The 26,763-nt window shown below is 47.1% G+C and overlaps 2 protein-coding genes across 2 annotated transcripts in view; one reads left to right on the top strand and one right to left on the bottom strand.

The window, feature by feature from the left end:
- C4H7orf57 (chromosome 4 C7orf57 homolog) lies at positions 32-21,986 on the bottom strand. The gene is made up of 9 exons (XM_018047446.1): positions 21,883-21,986; positions 21,497-21,658; positions 13,451-13,636; positions 11,557-11,665; positions 10,954-11,110; positions 6,178-6,275; positions 4,460-4,659; positions 3,093-3,107; positions 32-893 (listed from the first exon to the last, which is right to left on the bottom strand). The coding sequence occupies exons 2-9, from the start codon at positions 21,549-21,551 to the stop codon at positions 847-849; spliced, it is 867 nt and encodes a 288-aa protein (XP_017902935.1). The 5' UTR covers positions 21,552-21,658; positions 21,883-21,986; the 3' UTR covers positions 32-846.
- SUN3 (Sad1 and UNC84 domain containing 3) overlaps positions 22,161-26,763 on the top strand; it is a 50,622-nt gene continuing 46,019 nt past the window's right edge. Inside the window, exon 1 of the mRNA XM_018047445.1 lies at positions 22,161-22,300. The gene's annotated coding sequence lies outside the window, so the exon portion shown is untranslated. The remainder of the gene's footprint in view (positions 22,301-26,763) is intronic.

Below are 26,763 nucleotides of genomic sequence, written 5' to 3'. Positions count from 1 at the left end.
CTTTAAATGAAGAATTAACTGAAAACTTCAATTTGAAGTGAGCAAGTACATGATAAGTTTATTCTGGGAAAGAAGCTAAAATATCTCTGACTTTACTTGGCTGTCTGAAAATCTTCCAGCAGAAAATTATTATTTTATTAATGAATTAAATGTACAAAATATAAAACTACATTTTATGCTAATTACTTACATTTAAATGGCAATGAAATTTATAAAATGAGAGAACTGTCTCTGTATTAAAACATTTTTGTTAAGACTACTAAATTAAGTATTTAAACATTTTTACTTAATGCAAAACAATAAATGTTCACTACTATGAATTTTGGTTGATGCAAAAAATATTATCAAACATTTAAAACTAGAAAATGTTTAAAACTTCAAGGTATAACAAATCAATCTTTTTCTTAATATAAACTGTATCACAATATTCTGGAATTAAATGCTGGTTTGTAACAGAAAAATTATTTCTACAAAAATTTAAAGACCAAAACAGTGAAAAAGCTTTTGGGTGAGTTTTTTCCAGTTAAGCATCTAAACCACCGATTTCAATAGAGTTAGGGCCCACAGAGCCTCACACAGCAGGAGGTGACGTGATATCTGCTGAGGATGGGGAGGAAGCGGCCCTGGGACATCCCAGGTCAGCAAGGCACAGCAGGGCAAAGGCCACTTGCCTGCCATCCCAGAGAGACGCAAGAAACAAAACCCAACACCAGCACCGCCACGCAGCAGGGGGTTCACATCTGTTCTAAGACGGATCACTCTGTAAGAATTTGTGTTAATAAACCATAACAGGGGACCTGTGACTATAGCCGTAACAGAGATCCAGGATGCCCTTTATGTCCGGGTTTATTTGAGCTCCACGGGCGTTGAGTCAGGTGGAGGTGCTGCTGAACCTGCAATGTAAAACAAACAGTTGATGAGTAAAGATATTAAGATGGCCTGTTTTGTAAACTTAAAAATCTAACCTATTAATTGTATTTTATTTGCAAGCTAATTTTTTTAATGTGTACCATCTTTTTTTTTTTTTTTTGATAGGTAAGAAGTGGGTTTATTTAGAGAGAAACAGGCTCCCCAGAGTGTGGGCCATCTCAGAAGACTGAGAGGCCCATGTGTACCATTTTTAAAATCTTTACTGAATTTGTTACAATATTGTTTCTGTTTTATGTTTTTTTCCTTTTTGGCCAGGAGGCAGGTGGCATCTTAGCTTCCTGATCAGAGATCAAACTTGCAACCCCTGTGCAGGAAGGGGAAGTCAACCACTGGACGGTCAGGGAAGTCCCTAACCTATTAATTTATTTTAAATAAAAGAAATCTCTCTGTACTGATTTACTAAAGTAGTAATCCTATTTACCGGATTATAACTGTAGTCTACATAAAATTCTAGTGTACTGCCCTATCCACAAGGACTAATCACATGTCAGAAACATCAGCTTCCAACTCGCAGGCAGCTGGTGGTCCCTGAGTCAGTCCCGCATGTGCTGAGAAGACTCTGCTGACCAAAAAATGCTGAACACAGCGCCACTCATCTAAAGGCAGCTGTCTGGCAGTGTCAGAAACACCTACAGTGGCTGCAAAAATTGCAGTGAAAAACAATAATTCTGGTCTAGTTGAAGGAGAACACATTCAAGAAGCCTTGATACGGTCTAGGCTTGCACAGCTGGCAGCGGTGGAGGGCAGGTGGTGCTTTCCATGGAAAGAAAAGGTGTGCTTTGGGTGGGCGTCTGCTGTTTATCAGGTGAAAAGCCAGGATGGCCAGAAGAACCAGGAGACCTTGGGCAGTGTGGCTGAGGTCAGCCGCAGCACCCGGCAGATCAGAAGTCTTGGTGAGGGAGGATCGGCACCAGGTAGGGATGCTCAGCGACCCAGAAAATGCGCAGAAGCCGGTTGGCTCAACTGCATGGTGATTCTGCCAAGTTACAGGGCCTTTCCTGTCAACTCGGTCTTCCACTAATTTTGAACTGTGAAAAATTTCCTCTGAGGTTCAGAGGGTCTTGCTGCAAATTCAAACACATGGATATTATATAACACGTGCAATGATTTCTTTCCCCAGTAGGAAGTATATATATAGGCAGAAGGCAATGGCACCCCACTCCAGCACTCTTGCCTGGAAAAATCCCATGGATGGAGGAGCCTAGTGGGCTGCAGTCCATGGGGTCGCTAAGAGTCGGACACGACTGAGCGACTTCACTTTCACTTTTCACTTTCATGCATTGGAGACGGAAATGGCAACCCACTCCAGTGTTCTTGCGTGGAGAATCCCAGGGATGGTGGAGCCTGGTGGACTGCCATCTATGGGGTCGCACAGAGTCGGACACAACTGAAGCGACTCAGCAGCAGCAGCAGCAGGAAGTATATAACCTCAGACTAATGTTCTTTAACCAGATAAGATATTTTGGTGGTGGTGAAGAAAATTCTATCTACTTAAGACCATGCAGAAAAACAATAATAAAACCCCTCGGAGACCCTCCATAGGTGGGCCTTGGTGCCTGCCACATCTCTATTGGGGTCCTCTCGTGGCCTTTCATTGTTTGTGCTCAGTTGCTAAGTCGTATCTTTTGCAACCCCATGGACTGTAGTCCGCCAGACTCCTCTGTCCATGGGATTCTCCAGACAAGAATACTGGAGTGGGTTGCCAGTCCCTTCTCCAGGGGATCTTCCCGACCCAGAGGTTGAATCTGTGTCTCCTGACTGGCAGGCGGATTCTTTACTGCTGAGTCATCTTGGAAGCCCCTTTCACTTCTTTACCATTATTTAAACCCACATCTCTCACACGGTGCCTAATAAAATGTACGTCTCTAAAGTGAACTGAACTATGCTTTATCTTGTGTGATCTGCATAAAAGACTAATCTTCTTGTAATAATGTAACTGGTCCTTCTTTTGCTGTCCCCAGACTGTGTTGCTAGAACTCGACTTTTTAAAAGGGTGGATGAAACCAGCTTTCATAGTTAGGGCGCCAGCAGTTTGGAGAGGGATCTCACAGGCTTCTGAGATACATCAGCTTCAGGTTCAAGAACTATGTCCATCGACTGTTCCGTGTGTCTGAGACACGTTTTATATTTGGACGCAGGTCAGTTTCTCTAAAAATACTCACTCGGAGGAGAAGACTCTGGAATAAAGAACAAATACATTCCTTTTTCAATTCAATAAAACAGGATAATTTTAAAAGAATTACTTTTAATAATTACTTAAAAATTAGTGAAAGGTTGTATGACTTAAGACGGCACCATGGTGACAGCGGAGGCAGGGTGTTATTAAGACAGTGGCTGGGGCAGCGAGGCGCCCACTGGACGGGAAGGTGCACAGAGATCACACTTACACATAACACATCACATAAGACACTCGAGATGCTTGAAGGGACATAACACAGCTCCTGCCTCCTTAATCGGAGAACTGAAGCCTCAGGGTAAAAATACGACTCCTACAGGTAAACGGTCAGTAATTCCTAGAGCTACATACTCTGGGACATAGTGAAGGACCGGCAAGCCTCGCCTACTGCAGTCCATGGAGTCGCAGAGTCGGACGTGACTTGGCGACTGAACAACAGAAACGAAACATAGGACTCGACAGACTTGAAGATGGACGCGGCCAAAACATAAGACCCACTGTCCCTGTGACTGTGATTGTTAAAAACCAAATAGTGTTTCTGGATAGCAGACTTCAGGGAACGGACTGAACTGCTGATGTTTAAAGCTTAATGACAAAGTGTAGGAAGTGCTGACAGCGGCGCGACTTCCACGTGAACTGCTGGTGCTCTGCAGAAGCCAGGGCTTTTTCTGAAGCTGCCCCAGAGAAGACCAATCATTGCGTGGGTCAGGACCTTTTGGATCCAGGAGACTAAAATCGATATTATGCATGTGGTACAACACAAGAAGCATCGGAATTTTCAACAACTAAGACTTCACTTTCTCTTTTCACCTTCATGCATTGGAGAAGGAAATGGCAACCCACTCCAGTGTCCTTGCCTGGAGGATCCCAGGGACGGGGGAGCCTGGTGGGCTGCCGTCTATGGGGTCGCACAGAGTCGGACACGACTGAAGCGACTTAGCAGCAGCAGCAGCAGCAGCAAAGGAAAACGTAAAGCTACAGAAATAATGACTTTTGCTATTCATCCGAATAAAGAGGAGAAAAAATAAAATGCATATTATCCTCATGTGTGCCTGTAACCTCAATACTTCTGGTTTTATGTGGCTTTCGGATCACTCATTATGATACAGTTCCCTGGTGGCTCAGACGGTAAAGCGTCTGTCTACAAAGCGGGAGCCCTGGGTTTGATCCCTGGGTCAGGAAGATTCCCTGGAGAAGGAATGGCAAGCCACTCCAGTACTCTTGCCTAGAAAATCCCAAGGATGGAGGAGCTTGGTGCAGGCTGCTGTCCATGGGGTCTCAAAGAGTCGGGCACGACTGAGCGACTTCACTTCTTCTAATGAGACAAGGGCCCTTGGTGGCCATGCTGCTCACCTGCGGCTTCCTTGGCGTCTCCGGGAGCCTCTGGGTCTGCGGGCGGCTCAGCGTCCGGTGGGGACGGAGATGAGACAGAGGACTGAGGGGTCTGCGGGGCCCTCTTGTCTGAGTCCGCTTGCTGCTGTAACCACTCATCCTTATATCCATTGCTAATCAGTTTGGAAAAGTTTGTAGGTGAACTGGGTCTTTGACCAGGTCTCAAAAAGAGAAAGATTAAGTACTTAAGTACAAAGGTGAATGAAAAACCAGGAGCAAACATATTCAGGGTCAATTACATGCGGTGTTGTTCCTAAAGTCGTGATAGAGATGGTTCTCTTCTCTGCCTGCCTCTCCACCTCTTTCTCAATCTCTCCACTTTTAAACATAAAGAAGTGACCAGCAAGCATGCCCTGGATGCTTATACTTAGCTCAGCTCACACTTAGTTCAGCTCCCAAAAGCCTTTCTTCAGAACAGCCAATGAGAAGAAGCCGGATTCCAGCATTCTCCAGAGAGCTTTCTCCTGAAAGCACTGCCCCATCCCTGGGGAGGGATGAGTGACTCAGACTCTACCACTTTGCAACAAGTTATTATTTTCTTAATGAGTTCTGCCCAGCTCACATTACAGATTATCTTCCACTTCTTTGCACGGCTTTGCCTTCTCTCCATTTACCTCTGTGGCTGTATCTTTACAGACCTTATCACAACCTACGTTCAGACAGGCAAGGAGATCGACATGGCCAAAGCAGCACGCTCAGGTGTCGAGCAGGGCGCCTACATCACCTGTTCCCGCTGAGCCTCGGGCTCGGACTTGCGAACCACTCTGTCGTTACTAGGGGTCTTCCTAATGGCTCTGAATGGCTCTCCCTGTTTGTGTGTATAGACAGAGAGATAGACCTGGAATTACAGATATAGATAGATGACAGACAGATGGGGGTATGGATGGGCAGAGAGGACAGAGAGGTGGATGACAGACAGACGATAGATGATGGGGGACAGACAGAAGGATGAATGGACAGACAGAGAGATGATGATAGAATTCTTTGCCCTCATAGTCTGAGTGTGGCGCTCCCATGACACTCGTCACGCCTAATGTGACTGACTGATCGCTCCCCTTCCCCTCCGCCCACTAGCGGAGAAGCCATTTGAAGGATTAGTCGGACAATTAACGGCAGTAGTTCTGGCACTAAAATGGGGTTCTGGGAAAGTGAAGAGAAACAGAGGCATCAGGGGCCCTCTCTCCAGCCGGGCAACTACCCACACGTCAGGGCACCTGATGGATGGGAACACAGAGTCCGGGGCTCACTTGGCATGGATGCGGGGGGCCAGGCTCCAGGGACAGAAGGCGGCAGGACTGAGCAGCGCACACATATTAGGCCGAGTGGTCCCAGGCTGACAGGGTGAGCCTGGGTGAGGGGGTTCCTGAGAGGGGAAGGCAGCACTCGGGCTGATGGAGGAGAGAACTCAGCCCGCACTCACAGGCGCATGAGACGACAAGGGGACAGAGGGGGCCACACGGGCCGGGGGCGTGAGGAGGGAAGGGGAGATGGGAGAAGAGGGCAAGGGGCAGGCCGGGCCGCAGGAGGTGTGCAACTGCAGGGAGGCCCCTGACGCCTGCTGCTGGGAGGTGAATAGCCGTAGGCGGCATCCGCCTCTGGTGTGGGAGGGTGGCTGTCACCTGGACCAAAGGCCAAAACCACACGAAATCCAGACTGCGCTGCCCAGCCCATGCACTTACATGGGTGGAAAGGACAGTTTGCTTCCTGCAGGCTCTCTGTGGCCAAGAGGGGTCCCCGCTTTGCTTGGATACTTGGACTTGATGGCTGGCAGCCTCACCTGAGGAGAAGGGAATGGCAGACCACTTCAGTATTCTTGCCTTGAGAACCCCATGAACAGCATGAAAAGGCAAAAAGATAGGACACTGAAAGATGAATTCCCCAGGTTGGTAGGTGCCCAACATGCTATTGGAGATCAGTGGAGAAATAACTCCCGAAAGAATGAAGAGACAGAGGTGGATGAAACTGGAGCCTATTATATAGAGTGAAGTAACTCAGAAAGAAAAACACCAATACAGTATACTAATGCATATATATGGAATTTAGAAAGATGGTAACGATAACCCTGTATGCGAGACAGCGAAAGAGTCACAGATGTACTGAACAGTCTTTTGGACTCTGTAGGAGAGGGAGAGGGTGGGATGATACGGGAGAATGGCACTGAAACATGTATATTATCATATGTGAAACGAATCGCCAGTCCAGGTTCGATGCGTGATACAGGGTGCTCGGGGCCAGTGCACTGGGATGACCCAGAGGGATGGGATGGGGAGGGAGGTGGGGGGGAAGGGGTTCAGGATGGGGAACACACGTGCACCCATGGCTGATTCAAGTCAATGTATGATTCAAGTCAAAACCAATACAATATTGTAAAGTTAAATAAATAAATAAATAAAACTTAAGAAAAAAAGAAGGAAGAGATGGAGCCAAAGCAAAAACAATGCCCAGGTGAGGATGTGACTGGTGAATTAGAAGTGGCCACATAAGAGATGGCAAGAGTGAACACTGATATTTTGGAATCACTGAACTAAAATGGACTGGAATGGGCAAATTTAATTCAGATGACCATTATATCTACTACTGTGGGCAAGAATCCCTTAGAAGAAATGGAGTAGCCATCATAGTCAACAAAGAGTCCAAAATGCAGTACTTGGGTGCAGTCTCAAAAGGGACAGAATGATCTCTGTTTGTTTCCAAGGCAAACCAATATCACAGTAACCCAAGTCTATGCCCCAACCAGTAATGATGAAGAAGCTGAAGTGGAACGGTTCTAAGGAGACCTACAAGACATTCTAGAACTAACACCCCCAAACCCCCCCAAAAATGTCCTTTTCATCATAAGGGGACTGAAATGCAAAAGTAGGAAGTCAAGAGATACCTGGAGTAACAGGCAAATTTGGACTTGGAGTACAAAATGAAGCAGGGCAAAGGCTAACAGAGTTTTGCCTAGAGAATGCACTGGTCATAGCAAACACCCTCTTCCAATAACACAGGACACAACTCTACACATGGACATCACCAGATGGTCAACACCAAAATCAGATTGATAATATTCTTTGTAGCCGAAGATGGAGAAGCTCTATACAGTCTACAAAAACAAGACTGGGAGCTGACTGCGGCTCAGATCATGAACTCCTTATTGCCAAACTCAGGCTTAAATTGAAGAAAGCAGGGAAAACCACTAGACCACTCAGGTATGACCTAAATCAAATCCTTCCTGATTATACAGTGGAAGTGACAAATAGGCTTAAGGGATTAGATCTGATAGAATGCCTGATGAATTATCGACAGAGGTCTGTGACATTGTACAGCAGGCAGGGATCAAGACCATCCCCAAGAAACAGAAATGGAAAAGGGCAAAAAGGTTGTCTGAGTAGGCCTTACAAATAGCTGAGAAAAGAAGAGAAGCTAAAGGCAAAGGAGAAAAAGAAAGATATACCTATTTGAATGCAGAGTTTTAAAGTATAGCAAGGAAAGAAAAGAAAGCCTTCCTCAGTGATCCATGCCAAAAAAAAAAAAAAAATAGCGGAAAACAATTGAATGGGAAAGACTAGAGATCTTTTCCAGAAAATTAGAGATACCAAGAGAACATTTCATGCAAAGATGGGCTCAATAAAGGACAAGAATGGTATGGACCTAATAAAAGAAGAAGATATTAAGAAGAGATGGCAAGAATACACAGAAGAACTATACAAAAAAGATCTTCACAACCCAGATAATCACGATGGTATGATCACTCATCTAGAGCCACACATCCTGGAATGCAAAGTCAAGTGGGCCTTAGAAAGCATCACTACAAACAAAGCTAGTGGAAGTGATGGAATTCCAGTTGAGCTATCTCAAATCCTAAAAGATGATGCTGTGAAAGTGGTGCACTCAATATGCCAGCAAATCTGGAAAACTCAGCAGTGGCCACAGGACTGGAAAAGGTCAGTTTTCATTCCAATCCCAAAGAAAGGCAATGTCAAAGAATGTTCAAACTACCACATGATTGCACTCATCTCACACGCTAGTAAAGTAATATGCAAAATTCTCCAAGCCAGGCTTCAACAGTATGTGAACTGTGAACTTCCAGATGTTTGAGCTGGATTTAGAAAAAGCACAGGAACCAGAGATCAAATTGCCAACATCTGTTGAATCATAGAAAAAGCAAAGAAGCAAAAAAAAAAAAAGAAAAAGCATGGAAAGAGATGGGAATACCAGACCACCTGACCTGCCTCCTGAGAAACCTGTATGCAGGTCAAGAAGCAACAGTTAGAACCAAACATGGAACAGACTGGTTCCAAATTGGGAAAGGAGTAGACCAATGCTGTATACCGTCACCCTGCTTATTTAGCTTATATGCAGAGTACATCATGTGAAATGCTGGGCTGGATGAAGCACAAGCTGGAATCAAGATTGCCGGGAGAAATATCAATAACCTCAGATACACAGATGACACCACCCTTATGGCAGAAAGTGAAGAGGAACGAAAGAGCCTCTTGATGAAAGTGAAAGAGGACTGAAAAAGCTGACTTTAACTCAACATTCAGAAAACTAAGATCATGGGATCCAGTCCCATCACTCCATGGCAAATAGATGGAGAAACAATGGAAATAGTGAGAGACTTTATTTTCTTGGGCTCCAAAATCACTCCAGATGGTGACTGCAGACATGAAATGAAAAGACGCTTGCTCCTCGGAAGAAAAGCTATGACCAACCTAGACAGCATATTTTGTCAACAAAGGCCCGCCTAGTCAAAGGCATCATTTTTCCAGTAGTCATGTATGGATGTGAGAGTTGGACTATAAAGAAAGCTGAGTGCCGAAGAACGATGCTTTTGAACTGTGGTGTTGGAGAAGACTCTTGAGAGTCCCTTGGACTGCAAGGAGATCCAACCAGTCAGTCCTAAAGGAAATCAGTCCTGAATATTCATTGGAAGGACTGATGCTAAAGCTGAAAATCCAATACTTTGGCCACCTGATGCAAAGAACTGACTCATTTGAAAAGACCCTGATGCTGGGAAAGATTGAAGGCAAGAGAAGGGGATGACAGAGGATGAGATGGCTAGATGACATCATCGATGGACATGAGTTTGAGCAAGCTCCAGGAGTTGGTGATGGACAGGGAAGCCTGAGGTGCTGCAGTCCATGGGGTCACAAAGAGTCAGACATGACTGAGCAAATGAACTGAACTGAGCCAAGCCTCACCTGTGCAGAGAAACAGGACAGAATGGGCTTGCTCCCCACACTTTCTCAGCCCCTGCATGACTCTGTCCATGGTTTGGGGGCAATGCAGTATTTCAGCCTTTAACAGGCCATGTGCACTGACCCTGTTTACCATCTATCTGAAGGCTCTGGGTATTGCTGGGAGGTGTTACCAGGAACATGCATGTTCCTGACAGCAGCTCATTCAGTGATCGTGCAAACGCCAAGACCCAGGTTCAGGGCTGGGGTGTCTTGGGGGCAAACAGCCAGCTAAATATAGGTAGCTGACCCTGCACATGGGGCTCAATTTTCTGAGCCCCAAAATAAACTTCCAAGGTTCCTCCTCCAACTAGACACTGGGAAGTGGGCCTCAAGGCTACTCCCTGGAGAGGCAGGGTTGGTGTGTGTGTGTGTGTGTGTGTGTGTGTGTGTGTGTGTGTGTGTGAGTGTGAGGTGTGAGGGTGGCAAGGCTGGCTCATTGCCGGGACACGGATGGTAGTTTTAACATGAACATCACCAGCTCACCCACAGATCCCCACGTCCCAAGAGCCACGCCAGCCGTGACCAACAGCCTCTGAACTGAGACACCACCATAAGCAGCCTTCCACGGCTCCCTTGAAACAGAAATGCCTTGAAAGTGTGTCACGCTGGAGCCAGCACTCCTTCAAGGTCAAATACACCTGCGGGGTTTGTGCAGCGGCGAAGCACTGTCTCCTCTTCCCTTCCTGTCCACACAGAGTATTCTGGGGAATTTTATCTTAAACCCTCAAACAGAAAGGGCTCGTTCAGAAACTGGATAATGTCCTTCCTATCTGGGCAGATAGGAAATGGTGGCCAACTTTCCCCATGTCAGCTCCTTAAACAAAAGGCAGTCTCACCTCACAGGTTTGATGTTGATAAGGAGAAAAGAAAGCTAATTTATTTGGCCTCTGATCTTTGTATTTTCCAATACTTCAGCTATCTGATGCGAAGAGCCAACTCATTGGAAAAGACTCTGATGCTGGGAAAGTTTGAAGGCAGGAGGAGGGGACGACAGAGGATCAGATGGTTGGATGGCATCACCGACTCAATGGACATGAGTTTGAGCAAGCTCTGGGAGATGGTGATGGACAGGGAAGGTTAGCGTGCTGCAGTCCATGGGGTTGCAAAGAGTGGGACATGACTGAGCGACTGAACAACTGGCCTTTGAAAAAATCAAACGTAAAAGGCAGATTCCGGGGTCACGAGACACACACAGCTGAAAAGCAACGCCATACTATCTATCTAGTGCACCTTTTTTTTCTCCTTTTCAAGTTCCTCGGCCTCTCTTTGCCAAACCGTCTTCATGTCAAAGTCAAAGGGGCCCATTCTGGACTCGAAGTTGCCAGTGGCCTGATCAGGGTTAAACTCTTCATAAACCATGTAGTCAGGTATGGACACAGCAGGGACCCTGCAGAAACAGAGGGAAGGGCCCCGGCCCAGCTGCTTAGGGCCCACTCTGGATTCCCCCTCCCCCATTCCCCCACTCCAGCACCCGGTACTGACCTCCTCCAGGCCCCGCCCACCCCCAGCCCCACTCCCACCCCCACCCCTCATTTTCTTGGCTCCTCATTCAGCGAGGATAAACTTCCAACTCTTAGCTGGGGGAAAGGAGGAAGGGGAGGGGAAGAGTTGAGAGGGGGAGGAAAGGAGGAAAAAGACAGCAGCGGAGGAGGGAAGCCTCCATGATGCAGGGCCCAGGAGAAGCTGGGCAGTCTGCAGAGCGCCAGGAAGGGTGGGAGAGGAAGGGGCTGCAGGGGGCTGCAAGGAGGCTGCAGGCGGGGCGGCTGGAGCGAAGTCAGAGGCTGGGGGTGCTGGGCTGGGCGGTGGCTGCAACGCTGCAGTCAGGACACTCACTGTCTCTGGTCTGCCGTCGGCGGCTTGCTGTGGTGGATGTACCAGTCTGGCAAGGAGTAGGCCACCGGGGAGCCCTTCGTGGTCCCGGGGGCAAAGTGCTTCAACAGATCTCGAAGGCAAAAAGACGCGGCGGTGAGCATCACCACCCCTATCCGAGCCTGAGCATCACCAGCCAGCGGGTCGCTGCTGACAAGGGAACTGGGCTTCCTCCTGGGCTTCTCTGGGGTCCGGGGTGGGGGCCGGGGCGGACGTCGGGGTGTCCCTGGTTCTCACCTGCCAGTGCTGCCTGGTGCCAGAGAACACCCCCTCCCTCTGCCCCCCACCCCTCCTCCCATCCAAGCGTCCCTGAAGGCGGTGGGGGGTGTCGTTGCTCCAGGCCAACGACTGTGGAGACAAAACTCATCATCGGGCCCAGGGGCCGGCTTGCTGTCTCCTCTCTCAGCCCAGAAGGGTCCGTTCTCCGTCCCTACTCCTTCACACCCGGGGCATTTCTGGGGTAAGCTCCAGGTTTCTGGTGGGAAGCGGGCACCAGCCCCTCTAAATCATGAGAGTAGGGCTCCTGTTAACCCGCTTCCCCATCAGAGCCAGGCGGAGAGGCACAGACTCCAGCTCCTGGCCCACCCACTGGCTGCCAGGTCTTCGTCCCCCTCCTCCAGGCTCGAGGCGGTTCACAGGGGGCGCTCAGGCAGGGGGTCGACAGGCCCCAGCTGGGAGTGACTGGTTCACCTGCTAAGCAGGTGTTGCCTGCTAAGCGGGGCAGTGGCCAATATTATTAGTAGACATTTGAAACTTTTTTACTTTTCGAACTTTTCATTTTTTAAATATTTCAAATGTAGACAAAAGTTCCCTCAAATGGTCTGAATTCCGCTATACCCTTCACCCAGATTCCCCAAACACCATGCTTCCTTTCCAATGTGCTTGTTCTTTCTCTCTCTCCCCCATTAGTATTGTCACTGTCTGTTGCTCTTTGGGGGACCATGTGGGGTGTTTCCAGTGACAGTTATGACATAATCACAGTGCAGTGATCAAAATCAGGAAGTCAGTGTGATGCAATCCTTTTATCCAGTTACAGATATTATTCAGATTTTGCCAGCTGCCCCACTGATGTTCTTTTAGCCTGAGGCTCAGAGTGAGGGGGGGACCCTGCTTCTGTGCGTCACATGCAATGAGTCACACAGTCTGTGCCGGGCTTTGTAGCATCACAGCCCAGATGCCACCATCTGCCACATAGCCCACCTTCTCCGTGACAACCTTCACGGAAGGCGCAGCGGCCAGAAAGAGAAAGGTCAGCGTTTCTCAGGGTCGCTCTCCACAAAGGCCCGGCAGAAGGTGTTCCAGACGTGACTCCTAACCCGAGCAGCAAGTTGAGTTAGCACAACTGAGCAAGACTTTCTCAGTGAAATCATGGATAAAGGTCGGATGTTCAGCGTCACCACTGACACTCATCCCAGCCTCTATCATGCAGAAGATATTAATATACCCCTGAGGGATGAGGAGACGGAGCAACAGGAAACAAAGATGCTTCACGGGCAAGTGCAGAAGGGGCAACCCCTTCTTACCCCCTAGAAGGGTGACTGCAGTGCAGACCGCGACTCTGCAGTTACACAATGAGGCTGGTGCGGGAGTCCTCCCAGGGTGTTGCTCAGGAGCAATCCAGAGAAAATCCCAATCTGGTGAATGCACAGTCTCGTCTGTCTTTCCCATAAACGGCAGCACGTCCCTGAAGAGTCTGCACGCTGGGCTGTATCAGGCAACCTGGACGTCCTATGACCTTGAGCAAAATTCCTACACTTGACAGTCACATGTGTCCAGATCGCAGATGGCATCTGGACGTCCAGATGACAAGGTCACACCACCTGCCCACCCCCCCACACACACACATAAAAGCACTCACCAGGGCGGCCACCTTGCTTGGCCAGCTTCACGTACTCCGAGTCCGTCTCCTTCACCCAGTACCTCCGCAGCCCAAGCGTGTGCCCACTAGGGGCTTCCCTCGCGTCACTGAGGCCGGGAATCTGCGATGCTGGTGGGGCATCCACGGCTTTCTCTGACTGCTTCACAGGAAGGTGGTAATACCAGTCTAGGGAAGAGGCCCAGGGTCGGGATGTTACTCATGGAGCCCAGGCTGGCTTGGTCCCCTGCCCAGGAGACATCAAGGAGGGTGTCTCACCCTCCCCAGGACACCAGCAAAGGAAAAACTGCCCTCTTCTGAACACCTGTTACCTGACGCATCTCCCTGTGGTCATGTAGTCGGCAGATCCTAAAGGCCACCAGCAGCAGCCACAGTGCCCAGCCCGAGAACACCCTTGCGGGGGCCGGCTGCCCTCTGCACCCAGCTGCCCCGCTGTCCCAAAGCAGTGAGACCAGAGCCCTTTCCTGGGGGTCTTAGCCTCCCAGTGAGGTTTCCAAATTCCCTAATTGTCTATCTCTCTTCTCCTTCAATCCTCCCTGAATTGGGACTTGACTGCATTTCTGGATATGTTGGGGAGTACATATTCCTGATGGAGCAAGAAATGGCAACCCTCTCCAGTATTCTTGCCTGTAAATCCCATGGACCCAGATGGGCTATACAGGCTATGGGGTCGCAAAGAGTCAGACACGACTGAGCATGCATCATATACCCTGAAGGATCCAAAATCACTTAAAACATGGGCAAGTCTCTGGACTATGTGGCCAAAAGCTGGCCAAGATTTGATCAACTTAGACTCTTAAAACACTGAGATTTCATGAAAAAAAAACTCTCACCAGAGTGGGCATAGAGGGACCTATTTCAACATAATAAAAAGCTACTATGACAAACCCACAGCCAGCATAATATTCAACAGTAAAAAGCTGAAAGCCTCCCCACTAAACTCTGGAACAAGACAGTGATGCCCATTCTTACCACTTCTACTCAACATAGTACTGGAATCCTAGGCAGAGCAGTCAAAAAAGAAAAATAAATCAAAAGTATTCAAATTGGTCAGAAAGAGGCAAAATTGTTACACACAGGTGACATGATACTATATATAGAAAACCCTAAAGACTCCACACAGAAACTACTAAAAATGATAAATGAATTTAACCACATAGCAGGATACAAGATTAACATACAGAAGTCTTTGCATTTCTTTATACTAATAATGAAATATCACAAAGGAAAAGTTTTTAAAAATCCCTTTAAAATAGCATCAAAAATAAATAAATAAATAAAATACTTAGGAATAAACCTGATCAAGGAGGCAAAAGACACATATGCTGCTAATTGTAAGGGAAACTGAAGATGATTTAAAGAAATGGAAAGATATCTCATGCTCTTGCTGCTGCTGCTAAGCTGCTAAGTCACTTCAGTTGTGTCTGACTCTGTGCGACCCCATAGACGGCAGCCCACCAGGCTCCCCCGTCCCTGGGATTCTCCAGGCAAGAACACTGGAGTGGGGTGCCATTTCCTTCTCCAATGCATGACAGTGAAAAGTGAAAGTGAAGTCGCTCAGTCGTGCCCGACTCTTAGCGACCGCATGGACTGCAGCCTACCAGGCTCCTCCATCCATGGGATTTTCCAGGCAAGAGTACTGGAGTGGGGTGCCATTGCCTTCTCTACCCATGCTCTTAGGTTGGAAGAATTAATACTGTTAAAAAGACCATACTACCCAAAGCAATTTACAGCTGTAACTTGATCCCTGTCAAATTACCCATGACATTTTTCAGAGAACTAGAACAAATAATCCTAAAATTTATATGGAATATTAAAAGATTCAGAATTTTCAACCTATCTTGAGGAAAAAGAAAAAGCTGGAGACATAATTCTCCCAGACTTCCAACAATACTACAAACCTACAGTAATCAAAACAGTGTGGTATTGGCATAAAAACAGACAATCCAATCAAAGGGCTAGAATAAAGAGCCCCAAAATAAACCCACACACCTGTGGTCAACTAACCTTTGACGAAGGAGGCAAGACTATACAATGGGGAAAAGACAGTCTCTTCAGCAAGGGTATTGGGAAAGCTGGTCAGTCACATTTAAATCAATGAAGCTAGAACACACTTGCTTACCACACACAAAAGTAAACTCAGAACGGCTGAGAGAAAAATATGACATGACACCATAAAGCTCCTAGAAGACAGCACAGCCAAAACATTCTCTGACATAAATCATAACAATGTTTTCTTAGGTCAGTTTCCAAAGGCAATAGAAATAAAAACAAAGAGAAGCAAAGGGGACTAATCAAACTTACAAGCTTTTGCACAGCAAAGAAAACCTGAGCAAAATGAAAAGACAAAGTATGGACTGGGACAAAATACTTGCAAACTGTGTGATGGATAAAGGTTTATGTCCAAAACACACAAACAGCTCATATAAGGCAGTAACAGCAGCATAAAAACCCCCCAAACAGCCCAATCAAAACTGGTCAGAAAAGCCAGATAGACAAGTCTCCAAAGGAGACATACAGATGGCCAACAGGCACGTGGAAATATGCTCAACATCACCAATCTCGCTAAGCCATGTCCGACTCTGCCCCCATGGACTGCAGCAGGCCATACTCCCCTGTCCTCCTTCACTGTCTCCCAGAGGTTGCTCAAGTTCACGTTCATTGAGTTGGTGATGCCATCCAACCACCTCATCCTCTGTCACACCCTTCTCCTCCTGCCTTCAATCTTTCCCAGCATCAGCGTCTTTTCCAGTGAATCAGCTCTTTGAATCAAGTAGCCAAAGTACTAAAACTTTAGCTTCAGCACCAGTCCTTCCAATGAATATTCAGGGTTGATTTCCTTTAGGACTGACTGCTTTGATCTCCTTGCTGTCCAAGGGATTCTCAAGAGTCTCCTCCAGCACCACAGTTTGAAAGCACCAATTCTTTGGTGCTCAGCCTTCTTTATGGTCCAACTCTCACATCTGCACATGACTCCTGGAAACCCCATAGCTTTGACTGTTTTGGCCTTTGTCAGCAAAGTAATGTCTCTGCTTTTGAATATGCTGTCTAGGTCTGTCATAGCTTTCTTTCCAAGGATCAAGTGCCTTTGAATTTCATGGCTGCAGTCACCATCTGCAGTGATTTTGGAGCCCAAGAACATAAAACCTGTCACTACTCACACTTTTTCTCCTTCTATTTGCCATGAAGTGATGGGACTGGATTCCATGATTTTAGTTTGTTGAATGTTGAGTTTTAAGCCAGCTTTTTCACCTTCATCAAGAGGCTCTTTAGTTCCTCTTCACTTTCTGCCATTACAGGGGTATTATCTGAGGTTACTGATATTTCTCCCGGCAATCTTGATTCCAGCTTGTGCTTCATCCAGCCCGGCATTTACCATGATGTACTCTGCATATAAATAAAACAAGCAGAGTGACAATATACAGCCTGACGTACTCCCTTCTCAATTTTGAACCAGTCTGTTGTTCCATGTCCAGTTCTGACTGTTGCTTCTTAACCTGCATACAGGTTTCTCAGGAGGCAAGTCAGGTGGTCTGGTATTCCCATCTCTAAGAATTTTCCACAGTTTGTTGTGATGCACACAGTCAAAGCCGTTAGCATCATCAATGAAACAGAAGTAGATGTTTTTTTGAATTCTCTTGCTTTTTCTATGATCCAACGAAGCATCTGATCTCTGATCTGTTGCCTTTTCTAAATCCAGCTTGTACATCTGGAAGTTCTCAGTTCATATTTTCAGCATAACCTTTCTAGCGGGTAAAATGAGCACAACTGTACTCCAGTTTGAGCATTCTTTGGCCCTGCCTTTCTTTGGGATTGGAATGAAAAATGACCTTTTCCAGTTTTGTGGCCACTGCTGAGTTTTCCAAATGTGCTGGCATATTGAGTGCAGCAGACAGACGCACATCAAAACTACAACGAGGTCATTGTAGTTTTGTAGAATGGTCATCATCAAAAAGTCTACAAACAAAAAATGCTGTGGGTGGGGAGGAAAGGGAACCCTCCTACACTACTGGCGGGAATGTAAATTGGCGCAGCCATTATGGAGAATACTATGGTGCTCTCTTATGAAACTAAAATAGAACTTCCATACAGTCCTACAATCCCAGTCTTGGGCATATATCTAGAAAAGAAGAAAACTCTAATTCAAAAAGATACATGCACCCCAGTGTTCATAGCAGCACTATTTACAATAGTCAGGATATGAAGACACCTAAATGTCCATCAACAGATGAATGGATAAAGAAGACGTGGTGCATATAATGGAATACTATGGAGCCATAAGAAGAATGAACTAATGCCACTGCGGCAACAGGGATGGACCCAGAGATGATCACACTAGGTGAAGTAGTCAGACAGAGACAGACAAATACCATGTCTCACTTATAAATGGATTCTTAAAAAATGACACAAACAAACTTGATTACAAAACGGAAATAGACCCACAGATATAGAAAACAGACTTAATGCTTACCAAAGGGGAAAGAAGAGGGGAGGCATAAATTAGAAGGTTGTGATTCACATGTACACACTGCTATATATAAAACAGATAATCAATAAGGACCCACTGTATAGCACAGGGAATTGTACTCAGTATCTTTTAACAACCTATAATGGGAAGAATTTGAAAAAGAATGTATACATATATGTGTGTGTAACTGAATAACTTTGCTGTACATTGAAACCAGCACAAACCACATTGCAAATCAGCTATATACTTCAATTAAAACAAACATACTGAGACAGAAGTCACAGCTTTAGTGAACATGTTGGCTAACTTGACAGGAGCAGGACCGAGTGCCACCTCAGGAAGGCTGGATGGTGAACAACCTGACCTGACACCCACCCCCCGGGGGGGCATCCTGGCAGGCGCATCCTCTCCACACAAGCCCCTCAGCTTTCCTTTTGCTCGAGGCGGGAAACAGGACATCCTGAGAGGTCAGACAGGAAAGGGGGGAAGCACCCTGAAGGGTTGCTAAACAGAGAGGCAGGGGCTTTGCCCTGGGCAACCTCACGCTGTGGGAACCCTCTCAGGCTGCAGACTGGTTGGGGGCTGAGTGTGGCTCCCGTGGAAACAACCAGTTGGGTCCCACAAAACTGACGTGCGGTGAGTACAGATATAGGGTGTGTCCAGTGGTTAAAAATCCGTCTGCCAATGCAGGGGATGGGAGTTGGATCCCTGGTCTGGAAAGATCCCTTGTGCGATCTTGGAGCAACTAAGACTGTGCGCCACACTACCAAGGCCACGTGCTGCGACTCCTGAAGCCTGTGTGCCCTGGAGCCTGCGCTCTGCCAGCAAGAGAGGCCACGCAGGGAGATGCCTGCTCGCCACAACTGGGGCGGGTCCGTGCAAGCAGAGAAGAGACAGTGCAACCAAAATAAACAAATACATTCAAACAGTGTATGAGATTTCTAGGATCTGAGATCTGATAAAGATGGGGTGGGAGGGCAAAGGGGGATAAGAGAAGGCCAGCTTACTCTCTCACCTCCCTCCCCGTGGATCTGTTGACCCCTACCTCCCCCAGAGAGCGGTCACGGGTGGTGAGCGGAACGGGCCTTGGCAGAGCCCTGAGGCCCCTCAGTGGGCACCTAGGACAGAAGCCTGCAGGTGGTTTTGGTGACCACCTGTGAGGGTCCCTGCCAGGAGCAAGAGGTGTCGGCAGAAGCCCAGGGACCTGCAGTTATCAGGTCCACTCATAACCCCACAGAGAGAAGACACTCAGCCTCTTGGTGTTCCGGTGACACTTTGCATCTGAAACTGATGAACCCATGTGTCCAAATATAAGAACAGACATCACAGCTGACTGAGAGCTAGGGGAACAAAATCTAGGAGGGATGTGAAATTAAAAAGATGCCACTACCGTGACACAAGTGTCTCTAGAATTTAAGAGCTTACTGGAACCAGCTGTCCAAAATGCATGGCAGTCAGGGCCTAACACAGGACCAGCTCCTGGCAGGTGTAGTGGGTGATTTCCTGCGTCCACTTGGCTAGGCCACAGTTCCCAGGCTGAGGTCTCCCGAGAAGGAAGAAATTCTGCCCCCAGACAGCCTTCCAACCCAGGACTGTAGCATCAGCTCCTTCTCGGCCTGCTCCACAACTGTGTGAGCCAGTTCCTTAAAATAAATCGATGTCTCAGTCAATCTCTCTTTCTCTTTCTACACACACACACACACACACAGGCACAAATGTTGTTGGGCTCTGGAGAATTTTGAGTGATACAGCAGGATCACAGGAAAACAGGCTGAATAGATGGCTTTACACAAGCACACACGGATCCCAGGAACAAGAAGTCGCCTTCCTCCACAGCTAAAAGTTGGCCACACAATTTCTACTTAGAACTAAAGCTGAGTTCACTGTGTAAAAAATCAATGTTCATGGAAAAATCTTTAAAACATCTAAACAACAGTAATGAGATGGACACTATAGTGAAAACACAATAGAGGGAACAGGAGAAAAGAGAAAGAGGAGGGGGGAAAACCCCGACGGGAAAGCTTTTACGAAGTTTGCCTGAGCTCACAGAGTTAGTTTTAGAACCAGGAGGAAGGGCTTAGGAGCATCATATCTGATCATCTTCAGCTCAAATATTTTCTTTCAGAGGGAAAGCATTCAGTTCTTGCTTTATTTTTCCTCTCTGTGTTTTGATTACTAATTAATCCATAGAGAACAGAGTAGTTTCTACATCTCATTACTGGAAGCTTCGGGCAGGAACTGAGCTCTAATTTGGTTGGCTGTTTATGATGGCGTGCCCTGCAGAGAGTCAGCACATGAGTGACTGTGAACCAACTGTCTCTCTCTCTCACACACACACATACACATGGTTGAAGGAGTGAGAATTATCTTGTCCTCAACCGTGATTAGTACTTGTCTGGCACCAGATCACTCACAACTGTGTAGATTTCTTTACCGGCTCCCCTGTCTCCTCCTGGCTTCCTTTATCTACAAGGAGCCTGGCTCAGACATGACCATAGGGTGACTCAATCCTGCAGTTCTCTGGTCTTTGAGCCATGAGTGGCAACCCTAAGGCAGGGTCCTGGCAACCAGCCTCAACCTTGGAGAATAGGGCAGCTTTTTGAAACTCTAAGCCTCAGGTTTCTCATCTGCAAACCAGAGCTAACAACCCCTCAGCAGGTTGTCCTGAAGTTCAATGTTAGTGTGACAGTGTTAGCACACAGGGGAGGCTACGCAGTAGGGCACTGAGACACCAGAAAACCAGGCTGAGAGCCTACAGTGGAGCCTGGGACCCAGGCCTCCTGTGCCCCTTCCCCTCCATTCCAGCACAGCCACAGCCTCATCAACAGAGGTCACAGCAGAGCTCTGGGCAGGAAGCACGGGGAGACTGTGAAGGCCACACTCAGCCCCGCTGCCTGCAGTCCACTTGCCAACCCCTACCCTGCCTCTTCCAACAGAGCTTCGGGACCCTCTTCTCCATCCTCCTACTCCAGTCCTTCATGAGATGCGGAAGAATAACAACAAAGTTAAAATCAGACCACAGCAGCTAGGTCTTCTTTCCCTTCTTCCAACTTCACAATGAGAAGCCCACTGCAGTGCCAACCTCCACAGGAGGCTTACTTCCTGTGTTCATGAGCTTAAAGCAGAAGACACAGTTACCCTGGTTGGAGTCTAAATCAGGAGCAAGAGATAGGTGATCAATGAAATACACAAAGATGCAGCTGAAAATGAAAGTGTCCAAGTCAACACAGGGTTACTGTTACAGAGAAATTTTCAGAGATGCTATTGCTCCAAGAACTGAGTAGCTCTAACAGCCGTGGGTAGCCTGGCTTTCTTTTGTTGAAAATAGCGAAACAAACGAAAGAACCCCAGAAGTCAAGTTCCCCTCTACCCCTAGATCCCCACCTTACTTTTAAGCCTTACTTCCACCCTGGGGCACAGGGGCGGTGTGTAGCTTTCTTTGATGGTACCCCGTGTTAGTCCTGTCCCCTCCGCACCGCCTTCTCCACACACGCATGCAGGACACAGGTGAGCCTGTCCAGCAGCAGAGCAAAGGCAGATCCTCTCCTCTGGTCACTCACCACAGGGAGCGTAGCGGCTCGCGGCCCCGTGCAGCTCCTTGCTGGTATTCCTCATGCTCTGAGACACGCTGGGCCAGGTGTTCACGGGTGAGCCAGGAACCGTTGCCGGGGCTGAGCTGCAGAGGCTGGGTCCGCACCCCTACTTGGTCCGTCCTCCTCCACCTGACAGGTATGCAGGAGTCTCACCATTCAGGTAGTGCGCGCACGCCCAGGCAAGGCATCAGCAGGGGCCGTCCAGCCAGGGTATATGCGTCAGGGGCACACACGCAGAGTAGCCAGCAGGAGACAGCAGGTTCCGAAGTCCCGCCCTGGCCCGGTGCTCCTCCATTTCAGGAGACAGGGGTCCCTCCCGGTCCCGACCCCACTGGCCGTCTGACCCCGCTCACCTGCCGACCTGGCGTCTGGGTGGGTGTCACCTGCAAAGTCCGAGACGAGTCTGTTCCCGCTGGCGGCTGAGACCAATCCCAAACTCCCAGAGAGGCGCGGAACTACAGCAACCCGCGTCGCCAGGGCAACGGCCGGCCTGGGCCAACCGGCGGCCGCGGACGGAGCACAGGCAGCCAATCGGCGCAGTGTGAGGGCAGGCCAATCGGGTCAGGGGCGTGGCTTGGGTGCCTACAGTCAACTGCCCGGGGCTTGGGCGTTGTCTAGGTGGTGGCGCCGGCGTGGCAGCGCGGCTGCTGAGGCGTGCCAACCTCAGAGTTCTCCTGGTGAGACCTCCGCCCTCCTGACGTCCTGGAAAACTCAACAGCGGTTTTCTTGTCCATCTCCGGTTTATTTAATACATTGTTGAAAAGAGGACGAGTAAGTACCTGGGAAAACTCAAAAGACAGCCATTTCTGCCAGTTGTGTATTAGTAGTGAAATTACTATGCACACGTCTTTCCTCATACGTTATTTTTTCAATATTTCTGGCTTGGAAACTTGGTTTGTAGTTCTCCTGTGATTCCACCAGCCCAGGCAACAGTTGGAGCTAAGGTTGCTGCTAAGTCGCTTCAGTCGTGTCCGACTCTGTGCGAACCCATAGACAGCACTAGGCCCTGCCGTCCCTGGGATTCTCCAGGCAAGAGCGCTGGAGTGGGTTGCCATTGCCTTCTCCAATGCATGAAAGTGAAAAGTGAAAGTGAAGTCACTCAGTCGTGTCCGACCCTCAGCGACCCCATGGACTGCAGCCTACCAGGCTCCTCCGTCCATGGGATTTTCCAGGCAAGAGTACTGGAGTGGGTTGCCACTGCCCTCTCCAGCTAAGGTTGTCTTTTGCTAAAATAGAAAAATCACGATGTCTTAACGGTGGTCATTTGGCAACTTTAAACAAGTCTCTGCTTTTGCTACTACACAAGTTAAGCATTAGAAATCTAGCAGAAGAGAGGTGATGTAACCATTTGATAGGGAGAAGAGAATTCTTGTGATGGGAATTTACTCTTACTATGGGTTATCCAGCTCTCATGTATTTTCAGGATCCTCAGCTGACCCAGTTTTGAAAGTAAGCAAGACGTCACTTTTCAATGTCAAATGTTTGTCCCATTGCAGGTTGACATGTAGACTCTCACTAAGTATAACAGGGTTTCCTGTTGCATAAGTCAGGGCATTGTTTACCCAGGGAACTGCGCTCCAAGAGAAGGTGATTTTTTTAAATAGTGTATCCTACTGATTGAAGCCTGAGCTTGGTTAACAGAAGAGAAGGAAACTTCCTCAAGTTGACAGCCCTCTTTACTAGCTGAAATCATGATTTGAGTTATAATGAAGAGTGATCATTCCTCAGAATAGAGTTCTGACTTTTGGAATGTGACTGAAATCACAAATATTTGCAGATGCCAAATCAAGAACGCAAGTGAGCTGCTACACAAATGAAAACATGGCACAAGAAAAATCTATTATGAAGATTTCTCAGTGTTTATTTCCTATACCTTAACACATATGATCTTTCTTGCATACAATGGCCCAGAGTTTTTAGAAGGATCCAGCCTTTTCTCATATACAATCTCACTTCATGTACAGATTTAGTCAGCAGTTTATGGAAAAAAAATAAATTATTCAATTATTTGTGGATGTTTGTTTAAAGTATATCTGTGTTTTATATGTGGATAAATTCTTAGAGATTTATATCTTACATAGATATTGTAAATGATTATAAACTGTTTATGAGTTTTGGGGAAGAGGAAAACATGTATTTGAGTATAAATTCCGATTTTTTTACAGCCCTTGGACCCTTCCTTCTTGTCTGCTCTTGGTTTGCTTATGTTGTTGACTGAAGCTAATATTTCTAAACTCCTGAGACACATCTTCAGGCTCAAGCCCATCCTTGTTTCATCTTCCAACCCAACAGATAAATTCCTTTCCCTAAACATCACACTCAGGAGACTCAATCTTCCATAATGCGCAGCATATTCCTTAGACTAGGGTTTCATACAATGGGGGATTTCCAAATTTGGTGTCTTCTGTTTGATGATAATCTAATCCTTTCAAGACAAATGCTTCCTTTTCGACACATTTATGTATTTCAGTATTAGGTAGTAGTTTGGGTTTTCAGTCCATTTGAAAAATAACATTATCATCTGTGGAAACAAGATTATCACCTGTGGCTGGCTCAGAATGAGAAAGGATTTCTTTGTGTCCTTATCAGCATCTCCCCTCCATTATGTGTTAAAGTGATAATGATCTTTCTCTTTGGTAGAAAAGCTTCACATTTTACAATAAATTTAAACAGATTGCCTTTCTTAAGACGTAACAGTAAAATGTTTTGGAAAAGTGACAGAGTAAAAACAAAATATACAAAAGTAACAGAACAATTTAAATCATTTTAATTTAAATTCCTATAATGCAACAATTTATATATAATGCTAAGGTAATTGTATTAGTTTTGAAGAAATACAAAATAAATACTTCGTATTTGAAAAATAGTAAGGCCATTTATCATGTATGATTTATTATTGATAAAGCTAAGTTGTTACGGGCTATCAGAAACCAATGTTTTTTTAGTTTGTTTGGCCATGCCCTTGGCTTTCAGGAGGAGCTCCCTGACCAGGGGTCGAGCCCACAGCCCCTGCAGTGGAAGTGCAGCCTTAATCGCTGGAACGTTAGGGATGTCCTGGACATCTGTCTCCGTGTGCTGCCTGCATTCACTGCCAGCCCTGCTGTATGCGACAACTCCCAGTTTTTTCTGCCAGTCACAATGGGTTTGATCACTGGTGGGAGAACTAAGGTCACAAGTGGAGCAACTGAGCCTACGTGCTGCAGCTGCTGACCTGTAGACCTGCACAGTGTGATGAAGGTCCTGCGTGCTGTGACCAAGGCCAGCCAAACAGATAAAGAAATAAACATCTTAAAAATAAATAATTGCAAATAGGTTGGGGTCTTCTGCCAAATACAAGCTTTGGGGTTGTGGTCTCAGTTCAGTTCAGTTCAGTTTAGTCGCTCAGTCATGTCTGACTCTTTGCGACCCCATGAATTGCAGCACGCCAGGCCTCCCTGTCCATCACCAACTCCTGGTGTTCACTCAAACTCATGTCCATTGAGTCGGTGATACCATCAAGCCGTCTCATCCTCTGTCGTCCCCTTCTCCTCCTGCCCCCAATCCCTCCCAGCATCAGGGTATTTTCCAATGAGTCAACTGCGCATGAGGTGGCCAAAGTATTGGAGTTTCAGCTTTAGCATCAGTCCTTCCAGTGAACATCCAGGACTGATCTCCTTTAGAATGGACTGGTTGGATCTCCTTGCAGTCCAAGGGACTCTCAAGAGTCTTCTCCAACACCACAGTTCCAAGGCATCAATTCTTCGGCACTCAGCTTTCTTCACAGTCCAACTTTCACATCCATACATGACCACTGGAAAAACCATAGCCTTGACTAGACAGACCTTTGTTGGCAAAGTAATGTATCTGCTTTTGAACATACTCTCTAGGTTGGTCATAACTTTCCTTCCAAGGTCTCAAGTACCTCCTGTTTCCAAACTTATAATGGCAGTAGATGAAATGCAAATAGAAAATAATTCACAACGCTGGAAGTCATGCTGCTGCTGCTAAGTCACTTCAGTTGTGTCTGACTCTGTGTGACCCCATGGACTGCAGACACCCAGGTTCCTCCATCCATGGGATTTTCCAGGCAAGAGTACTGGAGTGGGTTGCCATTGCATGGGATCCCAAGAAACACAGAGGATCAGAGAGGAACAAGAGTGAAAATAGGAAACTCTTCACTCAAAATAAAGTCTACCGTGCACAACCCTAAGTCACTGTGGAAACAAGCCAAGGAAAGATGGTGACTCATCAGAAAATGAGTAATCTCCAGACAGATTTTATTTTTAATTCTGTTGCTTGAAAAGGGCTTTTAAAATAAGTACATACTTAAAGAAATAAGTATACACTTAAAGACATAAATGAGGGCTTCCCTGGAGGTTCAGTGGTTGGGAGACCACCTACCAACGCAGGGGACATGGGTTTGACCCCTGGTCTGGGAGTATCCCACATGCAGCGAAGCAACTAAGCTTGTGCACCACAACTGCTGAGCCCGAGTGCCACAGCTGCTGGGGTCCACGGGCCTTGGGGCCCATGCTGTACTGCAGGAGAAGCCACCACAATGAGAGGCCCACACACTGCCCCTGGAGAGCGGCCACCCCCCACCCTGACTCCCGGCAATGAGAGAAAGCCCACACACAGCGACAAAGACCCAGCACGGCCAAAAACAAAATAAATAAAAATAAAAAGAAATAAAGACCTAAATGAAAGAAGGATAATGAATTTAAAAGTACATTTCCAAGCCAAAGAAACAAAGCAAAAACAGGTAAGCAAGAAAAGCAGAACCCAGGAGAATGTGGGTCTTAACCACGTGGGGAAAAAAGCTCAAACTCACTCATCAGAATGCAAAAAGAAACTCTCCTGAGGTACCGTTTTTAAAAAGCTATTCAATTGGCAAAGATTAAAAGGCTGATAATACACCAGGTTGGTGAATAAGAGGAAAATATCATAAATTCCGGTGGAAACTTAGCCGGCAGAGTCTCTGGAGAGGACAAAGGCAGCATTTATCAACATGACAGACACAGAGAGACGTGGGCCCAGCAGTTCTTCCCTGGCTGTGCATTCTTGCGCATGCACTCAAACACGCAGAGTAACTGCAGCATGTGGTTAGTATTGCACACTTTGCAATACAAAAATGCTCATCAGGGTAAATTTCATTCGTACACCGAAACCCTAGACAGCCACGAAAGAAGGAGAAAGATCAACTCAGAGTGAGTCAGAAAAACTTCCAAGGACCTTCTTTGGGGGCCCAGTGGCTA

The sequence above is a fragment of the Capra hircus genome, chromosome 4 (assembly GCF_001704415.2).
Source record: "Capra hircus breed San Clemente chromosome 4, ASM170441v1, whole genome shotgun sequence".
In the NCBI taxonomy this organism is placed as follows: domain Eukaryota; kingdom Metazoa; phylum Chordata; class Mammalia; order Artiodactyla; family Bovidae; genus Capra; species Capra hircus.
The sequence above is the reverse complement of the archived record's forward strand: the minus strand, read 5'-3'. Positions and strand labels throughout refer to the sequence as shown.